Source organism: Xiphias gladius, chromosome 3 (genome assembly GCF_016859285.1).
Source record: "Xiphias gladius isolate SHS-SW01 ecotype Sanya breed wild chromosome 3, ASM1685928v1, whole genome shotgun sequence".
NCBI classification, from domain to species: domain Eukaryota; kingdom Metazoa; phylum Chordata; class Actinopteri; order Istiophoriformes; family Xiphiidae; genus Xiphias; species Xiphias gladius.
The window spans coordinates 13,248,452-13,264,475 of record NC_053402.1 but is presented as its reverse complement, the minus strand read 5'-3'; the positions used below and the strand labels follow the sequence as shown (position 1 = coordinate 13,264,475).

The following is a 16,024-nucleotide window of genomic DNA, read 5'->3' as shown; positions in this document are numbered from 1 at the left end:
CAGTTTGGCCAGAGCAGTGACTGTGTGATGGGGTGTAGATGCATAACACTGTGAATGTGGGTTGTTTTGGGGTTTTTTTGTTTGTTTGTTTTATTATATATATTTTATAGTGAAAATGTTATACCTTTAATTACTGTTTATTTCTGACCTGTCTTGACCTCCTCCTTTTCCCAGTGGCTGACAGTCCCTTCTCCTTTATTTTAAGTGAACATGACTCATATCAGCATTTTAAGATTGTAGGCTTTTGGACTTATAGGCCTATAGTTCGTGCAAAGCATGTAAGATACAGAAAGACAAGACAGTTAAATCCACACTGTAGGAGATGACGAGAGATGAAGAGAAGCACAGCAAAATCTAGAGCTTTACGAAGGATAGCAATTCACGACACAAAAGTAAACAACAGACACTTTACGGCAGCAAATATGGCTTCGCACTTCAGCGGTGTGCTGCAGTTGACAGATCTGGATGATTTTATCACCCCCTCTCAGGTAGTGAAACTTGTTGTGACATGTTACAACATTATAGTTGTTCCGTGCTATTTCAAGTACTTGGTTTAATTGTTACCGCTAAGATGAGGCTGACAACTGACGAGGTGTAAAACCCGAGAACGTTAAAAATATCATGCGTACGCGGTTAGCTTGCTGCTAATGTTAGCTATGATGTAAGCAGGATGAAATATCCTGTTTTTGGTAATAACTGGGTTTTAGTGGATATAGATAAATTATACTTTATTTTAAATTGTGAGGTTGAATGTTCTTTGTAACTATAAACTAGTTATTTTGCCAATTAATATAATTTAGATTTATCACCTACCATGTGCTGAATGAGGTGGCACTGATGTTTATTTGCATTTGGATTTGCTTTTCTCACCTGTCATGAAGAATTTAGTCATTTTCTGACGTCCTTGATCTTTGTGAATAAAAACAAAAAACGGCTGCTGAATCTGCCTAGAGATCTTGGTCTATCTAAAACCCCCACTGATGCTTTTAATAATGTTTGTTTGTTTTTATTTACTATACTATTGTCTGATCTCCGTTCTTACGCAGTTCTGTCAGGTGCCTTTGGATGTTGTTACAAATTGCTGTGTTTATCTTGTTCATAGAGTTAATTAACAAAATTGAACACCAGTATTTTGTAGTTTGGTTTATGCGTGTCTCTGTTTTCTCTGTTCTTCAGGAATGTGTCAAACCTGTCAAAGTAGAGAAGAAACAAGGCAAATCTGTGGCCAAAATTCAAATAGAAGATGATGGCAGTTACGTCCAAATCAACCAGGTGGGTATCGAGGCTTATACAAAAAACCTGTGTGTATAGTTAAAAACTGCAGTATTGCACTGTAATTTACCTTGAATTAATTAGCTTTGTGTTCGTAGGACGGTGGGAAGAAGAAACTGGAGAAAGCAAAGATCACACTGAATGACTGTTTGGCTTGCAGTGGCTGTATCACCTCAGCTGAGAGTGTCCTCATCACACAGCAGAGCCACGAGGAGCTCTTTAAAGTGCTGCGCAGCAACAAGGTAGAGGCGGACACATGTGTTTTAATCCTTGTGTATTATATGCCTGGTCAAGATTGCTTTCGCAGCCTTTGTAATATGAGAGTGAACATTTTGTGTGTCAGGCCAATGCGACTGAGCATAAGGTTGTGGTGGTGTCGGTGTCACCGCAGTCCAGAGCCTCCCTCGCAGCCAAATATGACCTCAGCAGTAGTGAGACAGGCAGGAGACTTACTTCTTTCTTCAAAGGCATGGGTGAGTGCAATTATTACTTTTGATGTCCTTTTTAAATCACACAACTCAAAGCAAAACAGGAAATGACAATAAGATGGGTTGATTTAGGCAGACAGAGTCACCCCTGAATATTTATTATCATCATAACACTTAATTATTGCAGGGGTTCATCACGTGTTTGACACTAGCTTTAGTCGGACCTTCAGCCTTCTGGAGAGCCAGAGAGAGTTTGTGGAGAGGTTCCAGAGCAAGGAGCAGAACAACAAGGCCCTGCCCATGCTGACATCTGCCTGTCCAGGTATTCCACTAAAAACCCTGAATGTATAATGTTGAAGTGTCGTGTCCATGCTGGGGACCTGTGTTACATGTCATCCTCATTTCTCTCCCTCATTTCCTGTCAGCTACTAATTAAGAAAGAGTGAACCATTGTTCATTTCATTGACCACCAGGTGTATTCATTAATTGGGTTTTTTTTTTTTTCAGAAATTACATGCTTTCAGTGTTTGTTTGTTTTTTTTAATTGTATACACTTATTTCAATCCTCCAATGTGAAATCCCATGGATTAATATAACATCAGTAGAAAAAATCTTCATTAACTTAATTTGTATGCAGCTAAGTTGAGGGAAGAACCTTTTTCATGTTGGTGGTGGTGGACCATGTCACTCACTGTCATACTAAATAAAAAGGTGAAAAAGGAGCATCAGTCGCTTTAGTGTAATAAAACTTATATTCATTGTGTGTTCAATGTTTGTCCAAAGATCACCAGCAAGACCAAGCTCCATTTGTGTGTGTGTGTGTGTGCGTGTGTGTGTGTGTGTGTGTGTGTGTGTGTGTGTTTTTATTCAGGTTGGATCTGCTATGCAGAGAAGACCCACGGGGAGTTTATTCTTCCGTACATTAGTACCACTCGCTCCCCGCAGCAGATGATGGGTTCGCTGGTTAAAGGCTATTTTGCTGAACAACAGGTAATGTTTATATATGAATTAGAAATATAGTTTTTAGTATCGAAGCAAATGGGGAGGGTTAAACCCTGGTGTCTCCAGTGCTGGTGATTGACTGCTGTCAATGTACGTAGATGTACCATTATCAAAAGAGAGTGAATAATGAGTTGCCATTGAGGTGTTCATTTTCTGTGTTGTTAGGGCCTGAGTCCACAGCAGATCTACCATGTGGCAGTAATGCCCTGTTTTGACAAGAAACTTGAAGCCTCAAGGTCAGACTTCTACCTGAACAAAGCTGAGACTAGAGAAGTGGACTGTGTCATCACCTCTGGTACAGTAACTACTCCTACGATGTTGTTTGTGAGTATGATTGTGGAATGTTTTTTTTTATAATTTTCACCATCGCATACAGGAGAGGTTCAGAAAATGCTGGAGGAGGAAAATGTTTCCCTTAATGATTTGGAGCCTGCAGCCCTAGATACAATGTACGTTCTCTTCGCCTCTTTTAAAATAAGCCATGGCATGAATTTCCAGAAGAATAAGTGGACTCTTACATTACATTTTATTCTTCACCCAGGTTCAGCAGTGTTTGTGGGGATGAGTTCCTGAGCCATGCTGGGAGTGGTTCAGGGGGTTACCTCCATCATGCCTTCACCTATGCTGCCAAGCAGTTGTTTGGAGAGGAAGTTAAAGAACTCACGTACAAGACCCTCAGGTGAGTCTGTCTCAGCAGCTTATGGTAATGAGTGGTGTAGGTTAATTATGCTTCCTGGATCAGTTAAATTAGAATTCAATACGAATCCAGTCCCAGTGATCGTTATATACATTCAAACAGGTTTAATGAACTCACAATAGTTTTTCACAAGTAATGCCAAAATGTTATGTCACCCAACCAGTATCCTACCTCATCGTTCTTGTTTTTAGAATCTTTGCACGTGTGCTGGCCCCATTTGTGTAAAACGTGTGTATAAACGTTGCTGAATGTTCCTGTTTTCCCAACTCAACCCCTCTGCCACAGGAATAAAGACTTCCAGGAGGTGACTCTTGAGAAGGATGGAGTAGTCCTGTTGTGCTTTGCTTCCACATACGGCTTCCGCAACATCCAGAACTTGGTGCAGAAACTGAAGAGGGGGAAGTCTCCTTACCACTTTGTGGAAGTGATGGCTTGTCCATCAGGTAAGGAGAAAAATGCTCAAGTCAGAATTTCCAAAATCCTACATTTATGTGTGAATTCCTGCTGGTATAGCATATGTTTGCCACACTGGAGTTAAACAGTTTAGTACTACCATGACATCATTGTTACATATCACTAAAAAGCACAATGAGCATAGTAATGACAATGGCTTGCAAGGAAATTAAACCCCAGCGTGTTTCTCCTCTAACCTCTTGTTAATATGCAGGTTGTCTAAATGGCGGTGGACAGGTGAAGGCCTTACCTAGTCAGAACCCAAAGGAGCTTCTCCAGAGGGTTGAGGAGCTCTACAAGGCAGAGCGTCCCCTGTCGCCAGAAGACGACACTCGCGTGGCCGAGCTGTATCAGTCCTGGCTCCGCAGTGTGGGGGAAGAGAGAGCCAAAGAGCTGCTGCACACACAGTACCACACCGTGGAGAAGATGACCAATGGGCTCGCTATGAAGTGGTGACGAGTGACTGCAGAACCGTCCAGATATGACAGTTTTTGTCTCTGCTGAGAGAGAAAGGAAGGGTAATGTGGGCAAAGTTGAATATGAGCAGGTTCGATGTATGCCAGCAACCTTTAAACCACTTTAAAACTGTGAGCCTTGCATGACTGAAGACCAGGGCACAGATAATAGGTGCAATGCCTAAGCAAAGCCAAATTATGTGTATGTCATTTTCCCATACACCACTGATTGTCCTTTGAAATGTATAAATAGTAAATAAATCATTATTGTGGCCTGATACACTTTGAAAATGAGAGCTGAATTAACACAAAGCAAAATATAAACATTCCTTGTATTTAACCTAATGATTATAAATATACTGTATATACATTTTGAAAAATAAACACATTATTTAATCGTAGCCATTTGTTTTGTAATTTTTGAAACGTAAAGAATATATTCAACAATATGGATTCAGACGGATGTTTTATTGAATAATCTTGACTGTGATGTACAGTTATGAGCTCTTGCAAAGTGACGATGTAAACTCTGGGATAAAAAGCAGCAATTTACATTCATAGTGATGTAGACTGGATCTTTTTCTGCCCTTGTGGTGCAGTTATAACATATCAGATACCTGTCCTAAATACTGTCTAAAAGACAGACAAGTGTAAAAGTAAGCAAAAGAGTGACTGAAAATACACAGAGTATGTCCACACTGAAATCAGGCAAATGTTAAATGAGAAAGCTGTGGCAAGGTTACCAGACAGAAAATAAACATGTAGGCAGAGCAAAAGTACTTACAAGGAAATGAAACCTTCTAACACAAGTAAGTCAAAGAAATTAAGATCACCCCCCTGCCCAAATAAATACATAGTTTGTGCATAATAGGCTTGGCGACCAGCCTTCAAAAATTATTAGATTGTATGAATATTCAATGAAAGCAGCTTTACACGGGCCCTTTTGTGCAGACATGGTTTTATAATAACTAAAACAATAGACATGCCCCTTGAGGGTCAACCAGGCACCCAGCAGTATATAGTGTTTAAATTCGGGCTTAAAGCAACAAACTCCACACACTTCGGTGTTGTATCTTGCTCCATTCAGTCGTTCAAACTAGTGCAACTTGACATTTGAGTATGTGACGTGTTCGGAGCTCTGAAACTGGATCTCAGGGTCTGAGCAGCCCCCACTCCAAAGCCAACATGGCGTGAGGAGGAAGTCTCTCCTTGGGCTTCTTAAATTTGTCCTTCTCCTTCCGCAGGACCCGCAGCACCTCTATGGGGTTGGTCTGCCCTGTGAACTTTTGCACTCCTTCCTCCCTACAGTAAAGGACGAGGATAAGAAAGCTTGACGAGTGAAAGAAAGTATAAGAAAAAAAAATTGTGGCAGGAAACTTGCTGGTTGCGGAAATGAAAGATCCTGAAACATGAGCTCACCAGAAAACGTGCCTGTTTTACTAGCCAATCAAGAAGAGCACAGAGAAAACAAGTATACACATAATTCCTGTACTGGCAATGCTGGAAGAAGCAGCATAACAAGCATACAGAGGATGGGACTTATGTTATTTGAATGGAAAACAAAACAAGATAGTCTGAACTAAATTGTGACAGGGAGACTTTCCTAAATTTTAGTGAGCTTTCAGTCTTAAAGCTGCCCCTTTGTATCAGTTAACAATTCTGACTGCTGATCAATATAGAAATAGCAGCTCTGAAATAAAAGCTACAACCAGTCATTTTGGAAAAACTTTTTTTTTTCCTCATCTGCCATGGCTAATTTAAATGTTAAGTTTGTCCCCAGTTGTTAGCAAGATGGCAACGGGAGACTCTTTTTCACTCGGCACCTTCTATGTTTCATACATAAATGTATGTAAATATCTCAACTCACGAGAGGCGAAGAAAAGGGTTGTATTCAAACTCCTCCATTAGGGTAGATGGCACTGTGGGTTTGTCGTCATCATCTCTGGCCTGCAGACACAAAGACTGTCAGGCAATATAGCATAATAAATATTTCTTATCTGTGCTTCAACAGTAACACTGGCAATATTCCATATTTTTCTTTTCTTGTCAACAAATCCCATGAAAAGGCTGAAAACTAATTACGAATATTTCCTAAGAACTCTGTACCCAGAGCCTGAAATAGCTTATGTTGCTGTGCCATAGGCCACCATTTTTGTCCGATAACTTTAAAAAATATAATATGTTGAACATGGGCACTGTTGTTTATTTTGAGACAGTCCCATGTACACCATCCTGCTGCCGGAAATACTCACTAGAACTAAAAATGTGTATTAATCAACAGCTGAAAGTAGTCCCGTACAAATGCAGTATTTAATACTTTTTGTGTAATATTTGCTAACAACTACAGCATCCACCGTTTTAAGGAAATAATTTACCCTTGTTTTAATAATGAGAGTATAAACTGTGACCTGTTTTTAAACATTTACATCTTTAATAGGAAACAATGGGCTTGGGGCTGAGAGCCACAGAAAGGCTGGGGAAACAGGAAAGTATTACGAGAAAGACACTGTTAAAGTTTTGGTCTGTTGTTGACAAAAAAAAAACGGGTGATATTGCAAGCTTCATTCTTTAAGCAGTTTTCATTGTAGTGCTCACCCTGGCCCAGCTCAGCATCTCTTTAACCTTCTCGTTCTCCGGCTCCACCCGCATGGCAAACTTCAGGTTCTTAATGGTGTACTCGTGTCCGCAGAACACCTTCTACGGAGGAGCAAAGCGTGATTTAAAGTCAGGCCTACTGCTTCCTCACACACGTAGCAGTAGAGTTTGAGTTTGAGCCAGGCTGAACTCAATCCTTCCATTGTGTGTGTTTATTCACCAGTGTGACTCAGCTCTTATTTGAGGTCACGTTAGCCATAGTTAATCCTGTGAGGGCTGCACATGACCACCACAAATATCTTTTACCCCCACTGACCGTGTCTTGAGGTAGGGAGCCCAGCACCTGGGTGAGATTGTGGTACATCTGTTCTGCCGTACCCTCAAGAAACCTCCCACATCCACCGATAAAAAGCGTATCCCCTAACAACCAAAGAAAGACAACGCTGAAATGTCACAGGGGGCAGTGGTGAGTCCATGTCATACCACACAACAAGAACAGCGCATGGATTCACGTCTCTAGCCGCTCAAAATGACGTTATGTAGCAAATTTGCCTAAGAACACAGTGAGTGTAATGTACAGGTATAAGCTGCATGGAGAAATGTACGTGTCAGATTTCAACTGGTCCACCAGCTCTTTATGTTTACAAGCAAAAACCTGTGAACACAGCAGGGGCGTCAGTGCACTCATCCTCCCACACAAAGTAGCACATGTGACCAGAGGTATGGCAGGGAGTAAATAAGCACCTCACATTGATGGAGTCAAACTGCAAACGGAGAAAAAAAACACAATATCAAATGACAACGTGGCAGAGAGACGACAAGAGAAGCTGTATTTTCGTAGAACTGATGTGTTGACATCATAACTGGACCACTGTCCAGGTAAGGACATTTTACACCTGTTACTTTGTGGGCACCTTGAGTTCCTGAGCGCTGGTGACTTTATCAGTCAGACCCCCGATCCGATCGTCTCCCCCGTACACCCTCAACCCGGGAACCTCCTTCAGCAGAGCCTCATTCCCCCGCGCATGGTCCCTGCGTGGTGAGAGCAGGTCAGCTGTTACATTTGCTCTAATCCGTTTGGGCGTTGTGGTGTTCTTGTCCGGACCCTCCTGTACCCCAAACACTCTTCTTACCAGTGATGGTGTGTGGTGAGGACAGCCGTCAGAGACAAGCCCTCTCTCTTCACGATTTCTAGCAGCTGAAGAAAAACAAAAACAAAAACGTGAAACTGAGCTGAAAAGGAATAGTCACTTGAATAAATCATCAACAATTATTTTGATTATTGAATAATCATTAAAGTTAACTTAAAAACCAATATGCCAAACATTCCCTGGGCCCAGCTTCTAAATTTTGTCATTACTTTATGTATTTATTTGTGAGATGGCTTTATAATCCTCCTTTTTATTTAATCCATTACTTTTGGGTTTTGTTGTTTCCAGTGTGCATCACAAAGACTGAACCTGAACAATAACATCGGATCTCTCACCCGGTGTGGTACAGCAGGGTCCACAGCTATGGCCTGTCCACTCTGCTCCTCTATCACCAGGTACATGTAGTTGTCCTCCAGGATGGATATCACCTTTACCTTCATGGCCCCCCTCACACGCATGCGCGCCACTGTGCGCGACACTTGGAGGAGAGGTTTAAGTTAGTCAACATCGCTCGCATCGACAGTCGTCCAGCCAACATCTGCGCCAGCTGTGGACTGGCCACTGACCATAAGAGCATGCCGCTGTTAGCTAGCCCTGGCTCTGGCGATGTGTCATGAGCATTTTCTGCGGCTTTAACATCAGCGGTCAAGCAAACAGTCTACACAAGAGATGGAAAAACCCGGTTACCTCAGTTTAACAGGTTCCCGATTAGTCTGTTTGTGCCTGCGGTGCCCTGAAAATTATTCTCCTACATGTCTGCGTTCGGAGTGAGAAGTTATCGCGACATCATCGAGCCAACATGTCAAAAACCAAGACATTTTAATCGAGCCCGAATCTTCCAACCATGCGGGATTTCAGTCTGTGGTTTATCAAGATGTGGTCAGTTATTCCTATGCTTCATTCTAAAAACATAAATATGGAACATCAAAATGTAAAAAATAATCGATGTGGATTGTTATTGAGAACCATTTTATATACTGTATATACAGCGAGGTTAATTCACTTTAAATGAGTAAGTTATTGTTGAAAAGGAAATGTCTTCATTTATTTTAATTTGATTATGTTCTCAGTGAATGTGAATTCTCTCTTCTCAATGAAAGCGCCATGTGTAAATCACTATGTTAAAAAAGGTTTTGTTTGTTAGATTGCGCTCAATATTTGATATGAAAAATGTTCAACTTGGTTGAAAATAAAGACTTTTTTTTTTTATTATTGTGATTTGAAAATAATAAAGATGATTTCAATCCGGATGTAAAATACTTTCATGGAATAAAACACTCATTACTTATCACTAGTAGTAATTTACTCAGGTTGTGATACAATTTTGAACATTTCTATTTTCTGCTATACTTTTACTTCACTTTATATCAGAAAAAAAGTACTTTTTTTTACTCCACTGCATTTTTGACACCTCCAGTTATAAGTTACTCTGCAGACAATTTTTAAAAAAATATATAAAACATATGATCATCATATAAAATGTGATACATTTATATCGATCTAACTACCCAACAGTGTACAAAGCAGTTAAATGTCCTACTGGACCTATTAGGGTGGGTGAGGTCATGATGTGATCATTCCTTTTCATTCATTTCATTCATGAAGCTTTCGACCTGAGCAGAGGTCTCATCAGCCTGACTCAGTAAAAGCACACGTGTGGTTGTGCAGGGCCTTTAAAATTAGCTCCCCTTCAACCAACCATATTAAAATGCTACTGACATGTTCATCTAACAATATAATATATACTCTTTCAATGGGACTGTTCTGCAGCATGACTACTTTTACTATTGATACTTAAGAGCACCTTTTAAATGCTTTTAGTTTTACTGACTTACAACATATTTTATTGCTTTTTCCAGCGAACATCATGCAATATTCTTTTTAAGATTGTGCTTTACATGCAAAACAGCATTCAGGGTATCTAACATTTAATGCCGACACACCAATAAGTGGACAGTGCTGTGCTCACAGAATGCTTTTAAATGAAGGAAGAATTAAAAGCCACTCCTGCCAAATCATACATAATAAACAACCAAACTAACAGCTTTCAAGCAAATATGAGAAGAAAAAGTAGGAGGAAACATTCCAGGTCAGAATAAAACATTGATATCAATCTCTAAATTGAGAAAGTAATTTCTCTGTAAAGAAATTTTATACATATTCCAACATTTGCTACTCAAGTGCCTGTCTGTCTTGTTAAAGGTTTCGAATTTAAACACTCAATCAAAGCAGTAGCTGAATTTGTACATCAATATATTACAACATTATACTAAATACACTCTAAAACTCCCATTTACAGATTAACAAACTTATTTCCATTTAAAGCATTCAATTAATGGCCATATATTCCTTAAAAATTGTCCCACCAACATCAGCCAAACAAACTAAATTAAATTAAAACAATGAGAGAGACGTTTTTAGCCATATTAGGGCTGAACTTAGAGATAAAAATGTGCGCCTTGACTGAGAGTGAATGCAGCAGGTCTATTTCAAATATCTTTGAAGAGTTGCACATATTTTCTTTAGTATACTACTGACAATGTTGTAAGCAGTTGTTCGGAAACAGTCAGAATGAGTGCATGGGGCGTCACTCCTTGGGCACCCGGAAGCCATCTTTTTCTTTCCGGAGACTTCTCATGGTTTCAATCGGGTCCGTCTGCTTTACGTGACCTTGGATGGACTTCTCTCTAAATTAAACATCAAAAACGGGGGTCAGTCAGGCAGCACTTTAAGTGTAATTAGCTCTAAACAAACTACAAACGCCTGGAATAACTAGCATTTGGTCAAGTTTTACATACTTTACTCTCATAAAGGGGTTAAATGTGAATTCATCTGCCAAAGTGGATGGAATAGTAGCTTCTCCATTGCTGCATTTCTCCTACAAAAATACAAATACACACACACGCAAAGTTTTTTACTTTGAACAGTTTCAGTGGTTGATCATGTGACTGAGGTAATGATTAATTAGATGTGACACGTAAATCAAATACCTTTGCCCATGCTAGCTTCTTCCGAATGACTTCATTGTCTGGTTCCACATGATGGGCAAATTTCAGATTGCTGACAGTGTACTCGTGACCGCAATAAACGCGCTTAAACACACCATGGTTAGTCAGTCTGTGGTACAGCTTGAGCATACTTTATCAGAATATTGCATTCACAGAACCCCAATTCAATCAATCACTCAATTACTTTAAGAATGACTCATGTCTTCAGTGTTACATTTAGACTTTCAATAATACCTTTTACACTGACATTACAGATGGAGTCCATATATTTACCGTTTCAGGAGGCAGGCGTCCCAGAATTTCTATCAAGGCTTTGTACATCTGCTCTGCTGTGCCCTCGAAGAATTTACCACATCCAGCCACAAAGAGCGTGTCCCCTGCATGAAAAAAAGGTCACACATGTCGGAGGGCTGACTTGTTACAGAGGATGCATCAATACCGATTGGTCAAGGTTGACAGATTAAAGGGTTTTGTCAGAGAGTACACTTCCTCAGATATCAACCGGTATTTACATGTGCAATTCATGTGATCTACTTGGTTAATGTGATTAGACATACCTGTGAAAACAGCTGGTGGCTCAGTGCTGTTTTCTTTTGTCACATAGTAGCAGATGTGACCAGTTGTGTGACATGGTGTAAACAGGCATTTGACACTGAGTGATCCAAGCTGGGAACGAATGACACCAGTGAGGAAAACAGAAGTCATGTGGGGCTTGTATTTGGATTGTAGGATAAATGGTAAATGACTGCACTTATATAGCGCTTTTCAAGTCTTATCAACCACTCAAAACGCTTTAGAATGCATGCCACATTCAGTATCACATTCAGTATCTTCCCCAAGGACACTTCGACATGCGGACTGGGGGAGCCGGGGATCAAACCACTAACCTTCCGGTTAGTGGACGACCCGCTCTACTTCCTGAGCTAAGGCCGCCCCCGGATACATGACTCGGTGGGCTTACTTTGAAACTGTGGGAATGAGAAACTTTCTTTGTAATAGCATCAACTCTGTCATCTCCTCCGTAGACCTTTAGCCCTGGCATTATCTTCACCATCTTCTCATTTCCACTAGCATGATCCCTAAGGAGAGAAAATGATGAGTGCATTGTTAATACCCTTTGGTTCAGCAGAGGGGTAGTTTCAAGCAGGTATAAGGGTTTCTTAACATGTTGGCATTTTAGGCCGGTTAGGTCAATTGTTTGTTGAATGCTATTATGAATATAGTAATATAATATAAAGCCTACCAGTGATGATGAGTGGTCAGAATTGTTGTGAGTTTTACACCGTGTTTTCTAACAGCCTCCACAACCTGTTGAAAGACAAAACGCGTCTATTTGAAGTAGTGCTGAAATGTTTAGTTGGTTAATGGATCTAAAGAAAATTATTCACTATCGATTTTGAACTGTCATTGATCACGCAAAAAATGCAGAATATTTATTGGTTCCGACTGCTCATATGTGAGGATTTGTTGGTGTTTTTTCTCTGTTTTTTATCATTAAATTGAATATCTTTTGGTTTTACTTTTTGAGATTTTACAGACTAAACGATAATCGAAAAAACTACATACGGTATACTTAAAATAATAATCAGTTGCAGCCCTAAATGGAAGCAGTGGTGAAAGAAGTATTGAGATCCTTTTCTAAGGTATGGTCGTATGTAGCAATTCAGAAAACTTCAATGCAAGACTAGTTAAGTGCAGAAATATCATCAGTAAAATGCACTTTAGGTAATAAAAGTAAAAGTACATATTATATAGAACGGCCCCTTCCAGTGCTATAATATTATAAATAGTACATTGCTGTATTTTTTTTTTTTGCAGCATTTTGATTTGGTAGCTGGCTGAGGTTTGTCCATTGCAATTTTCTTTTTTATTTTAACCATGATAAGTGTATCAGGGCAATGTTGCAAAATAACAAACAGGGCAACACTGGAGTTTTATATGATTTTTGCATCAATATGTTGGTGAACACTGACTGTTCAGGCATTTAATTTGCTGTAATAACCACAAAAAAAAGACATTTCTGTCAGGTCATTTTATCCACTTGCAGTTTATCAATAGATTTTCCTGAAGTTTTTCCACAGCACAAAATACATTTATATCTCAACATCAAATTCCATACATTATTATAGAGGGTTTTGCCAGTATTGCCCATCCCTAATGCATCATATAAATTGATCACATGTTTTGTATGTAGAATATTAATCTGTACATCAACTAGTAAGTATAATGGTACATGGCATGTACTTGAGCAAATACAATACAATAAACAGATGCACGGACCTTTATTGGTTCCACCGGGTCGACAATAGCTGCTTCCCTGGAGTCCACATCGATCAGGAGGTACATGTAGTTGTCACTGAGCGCTGGGAGAAGTTCAATCCTCATGTTTGCCTGATCCACCAGGGAGGACTTCCTCACTGCGCTGTGAAGGCGAGCGGCTGCTTGGGCCCGGGCTTCCACAGGTGCTACAGGAGAGGACACCGGTCAGTGTGCGGCAGAATACCGGAGTCAGAATGACACGGAGACACTCTCAGCTAGTTTTTATTTATTTTTTTAACTCCTTCTATTCTTCTAGAAACAGTTTAGTTTTAGGCCAAGCCCCCCCCCCAAAAAAACCCCAAACCCCTGTTTGTTTACACAGAAAATAACATTGGATCTGGATCAACTATGCTGACAACGTTAGCTTCAATGCTACCTGTAAAAAAAAAAATGCGTTAGCGTCAAATTTTGTCCCCTAGCAGTCAAAGCACTGATCTGACGTGACTGTAACGGAGGGGGTTACGCAATGGATAGGAGATGTTTGCTCAGACGAGCCAGCTGGGACCACCTCACAACTCCCCTCCGAAGACGCGACAAAACATAAACATATGAGCAACCCGTAAACTGCTTAGCATTCATATACGCAGGCTAGCATGCCGAGGGCAGGGAAACGGCGCGGACGTACCGAATTTTAAGACTGTTGCAGCTCCTATTAGAGTGCAGGCACTCCCTGCTAGGGACTTAAATAACATAACAACAGCATGCACGGCCTTATCGCTTCGGCATTGACCAGAAAAGTTTGGCTCTGGTTCAGTTCCGCCTCCGCCCCGTCTTCAACTCTAACCTCCCAGGCTTCGCCAATCAAGTCTGGGGGAGTAGATCGTGAATAATCACTTAAACGCGTGAATAAATCGGTTGTTTGCGCAATTTATTTTTACGACGAATCTACAAGGACGCATTAGGGTGTACGTTATGGATTTCATTTGACCTTTTAGCCCCGTTAAATTGCTAAAAAATGTCGATATCATAAATGTTTGATTTTTTGAGTCGGCTGTGTGTGTCCCTTCAGGTTCGCCGTAGGTCAACAATCAGGTTTGAGGAGCGTGAGTGCCGGTCAAAGTTTGGTTGAGCTGGTGCTGACTGCTTCAGAGCGGTTGACACCCCAACGTTTCTCCACTCATGGCAGCGCGAAACGTCTCTCGCTTTTGGGAATGGGGGAGGAAGATTATTTGCGTTGGGAGAAACTATGCAGATCACGCCAAAGAGCTGAAAAACGCGGTTCCTACAGAGCCCGTCCTGTTCCTGAAGCCCCCCTCTGCATATGTCACAGAGGGCTCCCCGATCCTGGTGCCCCTGTACACCAGCAACCTGCACCATGAAGTGGAGCTAGGGGTGGTGATCGGGAAAGGGGGCACGGCCATCCCCCAGGCCTCCGCTATGGAGCATGTTGCAGGCTACGCTCTGTGCTTGGACATGACAGCCCGGGACATCCAGGACGAGTGCAAGTCCAAGGGCCTGCCCTGGACCCTGGCGAAAGCTTTCAACACCTCCTGCCCCGTCAGTGAGTTCATCCCCAAGGAGCGCATCCCCGACCCGGGTAACGTCAAGCTGTGGCTGAAGGTGAACGACCGGCTGCGGCAGAGCGGCTGCACCTCCCAAATGATTTTCTCCATCCCCTACCTCATCAGCTACATCAGCGACTTCATCACCCTGGAAGAGGGGGATCTCATCCTGACCGGGACCCCGAAAGGAGTCTCCGCCGTGCAGGAGCATGATGAGCTGCAGGCCGGGATCGAGGGCGTAGTTACAATGAGCTTCAGAGTGGACAGACGAGACCAGTAGTGAGCACTAAAGAAACACTCAGGCCCATGAGAAGAGAGGGATTTCTACTGGGAGCTTGAATCTTAATTCTTTTAAATAATTTTCCAGTCTCTGTGTGGATCAGCAGGTGGCAGTGCGGTGCCATCAGGACCACATTTCTGAAGGCTCTCACGCCGCCTAGTCCAGCGTTTGCGTTGACAGACCAGAGTTGGGTCACGTTGATCGATCTCGATGACCTATTTTACTGTATCTTTGACTGGAGCCAGGGTTATGAAAATCATGCATCACAAGCTGTCTTCGTTTTAGATCGCCAGTGGAAGGAATTTTTAGAACTTTTACTCAAATAAAAGATGCAATAATATGTTGTAAAAAGAAAAAAATTCGTACACGTAGAGGTACTGCATTCAAACTTAAGTAAAAGTTTGACCATACTATCTGCAAAGAGGTTAAAGTTATTATTGGAGAAAGAATGGCCCCTGACAGTGTGATATTGTCGTATCACTGTCATTTTAACCACCTCATATGCTGTGTATGCTAAGTTAAATACAATGGCGGAAGAAGTAATGAGATCTTTTACTTAGGTGAAAGTACAACTACAACAGTATAGAAATACTCTGTTACAAGTTCGAAAGTCCTGCATCAAATTAACTTCAGTAAAAGTACGAAATTACTGCCTTAAAATTGCATTTAAGTACAGTACTTGAGTAAATGTAATTCGTTACATTCCGCCACTGCACATCATGTTTTTGCAAAAAGCAACGGATTTATACTTGAATATGGAGCTGACTTTAGTTGAGTAAAATTAACATTAAAAGCTTTTGAGAAACACTAAATGACTAATGATTCTTTTCAGTGACAATACAATCACACAGTGTAACACCAT

At 41.0% G+C, this 16,024-nt stretch overlaps 4 protein-coding genes across 6 annotated transcripts; 2 read left to right on the top strand and 2 right to left on the bottom strand.

The window, feature by feature from the left end:
* Window positions 1–381: 381 nt before the first annotated feature.
* On the top strand, window positions 382–4,686 carry narfl (nuclear prelamin A recognition factor-like). Its single transcript, XM_040155724.1, has 11 exons — window positions 382–488; window positions 1,177–1,272; window positions 1,371–1,514; window positions 1,616–1,745; window positions 1,888–2,022; window positions 2,572–2,690; window positions 2,868–2,997; window positions 3,079–3,151; window positions 3,244–3,381; window positions 3,685–3,842; window positions 4,067–4,686. The coding sequence occupies exons 1-11, from the start codon at window positions 423–425 to the stop codon at window positions 4,306–4,308; spliced, it is 1,431 nt and encodes a 476-aa protein (XP_040011658.1). The 5' UTR covers window positions 382–422; the 3' UTR covers window positions 4,309–4,686.
* An 85-nt stretch (window positions 4,687–4,771) lies between these two features.
* LOC120804981 (hydroxyacylglutathione hydrolase-like protein) lies at window positions 4,772–9,104 on the bottom strand. 2 transcript variants are annotated; one of them, XM_040154744.1, is made up of 9 exons: window positions 8,741–9,101; window positions 8,389–8,531; window positions 8,036–8,100; window positions 7,817–7,934; window positions 7,558–7,666; window positions 7,219–7,322; window positions 6,903–7,004; window positions 6,175–6,254; window positions 4,772–5,609 (listed from the first exon to the last, which is right to left on the bottom strand). In XM_040154744.1, exons 2-9 carry the CDS (start codon window positions 8,509–8,511, stop codon window positions 5,459–5,461), a joined length of 852 nt encoding a protein of 283 aa, XP_040010678.1. In that variant the 5' UTR covers window positions 8,512–8,531; window positions 8,741–9,101; the 3' UTR covers window positions 4,772–5,458. The 2 variants fall into 2 exon arrangements, with proteins under 2 accessions (XP_040010678.1, XP_040010690.1); XM_040154756.1 differs by having other exon boundaries at window positions 8,389–9,104.
* A 909-nt stretch (window positions 9,105–10,013) lies between these two features.
* Window positions 10,014–14,174, bottom strand: LOC120788069 (hydroxyacylglutathione hydrolase, mitochondrial-like). The gene is made up of 9 exons (XM_040123571.1): window positions 14,006–14,174; window positions 13,342–13,526; window positions 12,305–12,369; window positions 12,023–12,140; window positions 11,619–11,727; window positions 11,335–11,438; window positions 11,044–11,145; window positions 10,852–10,931; window positions 10,014–10,740 (listed from the first exon to the last, which is right to left on the bottom strand). Exons 1-9 carry the CDS (start codon window positions 14,070–14,072, stop codon window positions 10,641–10,643), a joined length of 930 nt encoding a protein of 309 aa, XP_039979505.1. The 5' UTR covers window positions 14,073–14,174; the 3' UTR covers window positions 10,014–10,640.
* On the top strand, window positions 13,419–15,969 carry fahd1 (fumarylacetoacetate hydrolase domain containing 1). 2 transcript variants are annotated; one of them, XM_040123573.1, is made up of 2 exons: window positions 13,419–13,544; window positions 14,390–15,969. In XM_040123573.1, the coding sequence occupies exon 2, from the start codon at window positions 14,500–14,502 to the stop codon at window positions 15,160–15,162; it is 663 nt and encodes a 220-aa protein (XP_039979507.1). In that variant the 5' UTR covers window positions 13,419–13,544; window positions 14,390–14,499; the 3' UTR covers window positions 15,163–15,969. The 2 variants fall into 2 exon arrangements, with proteins under 2 accessions (XP_039979507.1, XP_039979506.1); XM_040123572.1 differs by lacking the exon at window positions 13,419–13,544 and adding an exon at window positions 14,133–14,285.
* The last annotated feature ends 55 nt before the right edge of the window (window positions 15,970–16,024 follow it).

Coding starts and splice junctions, on each gene's coding strand:
- narfl (XM_040155724.1), top strand. CDS start 423: ATGGCTTCGCACTTCAGCGGTGTGCTGCAGTTGACAGATCTGGATGAT. Junction 1,273..1,370: donor GTTACGTCCAAATCAACCAG/GTGGGTATCGAG, acceptor TTGTGTTCGTAG/GACGGTGGGAAGAAGAAACT. Junction 1,746..1,887: donor TTCTTTCTTCAAAGGCATGG/GTGAGTGCAATT, acceptor TAATTATTGCAG/GGGTTCATCACGTGTTTGAC.
- LOC120804981 (XM_040154756.1), bottom strand. CDS start 8,511: ATGCGTGTGAGGGGGGCCATGAAGGTAAAGGTGATATCCATCCTGGAG. Junction 8,101..8,388: donor ACCCTGCTGTACCACACCGG/GTGAGAGATCCG, acceptor GTTTTTCTTCAG/CTGCTAGAAATCGTGAAGAG. Junction 5,610..6,174: donor AACCCTTTTCTTCGCCTCTC/GTGAGTTGAGAT, acceptor CCTTTACTGTAG/GGAGGAAGGAGTGCAAAAGT.
- LOC120788069 (XM_040123571.1), bottom strand. CDS start 14,072: ATGTTATTTAAGTCCCTAGCAGGGAGTGCCTGCACTCTAATAGGAGCT. Junction 12,370..13,341: donor ACCCGGTGGAACCAATAAAG/GTCCGTGCATCT, acceptor GTCTTTCAACAG/GTTGTGGAGGCTGTTAGAAA. Junction 12,141..12,304: donor CTGACCACTCATCATCACTG/GTAGGCTTTATA, acceptor TTCTCTCCTTAG/GGATCATGCTAGTGGAAATG.
- fahd1 (XM_040123573.1), top strand. CDS start 14,500: ATGGCAGCGCGAAACGTCTCTCGCTTTTGGGAATGGGGGAGGAAGATT.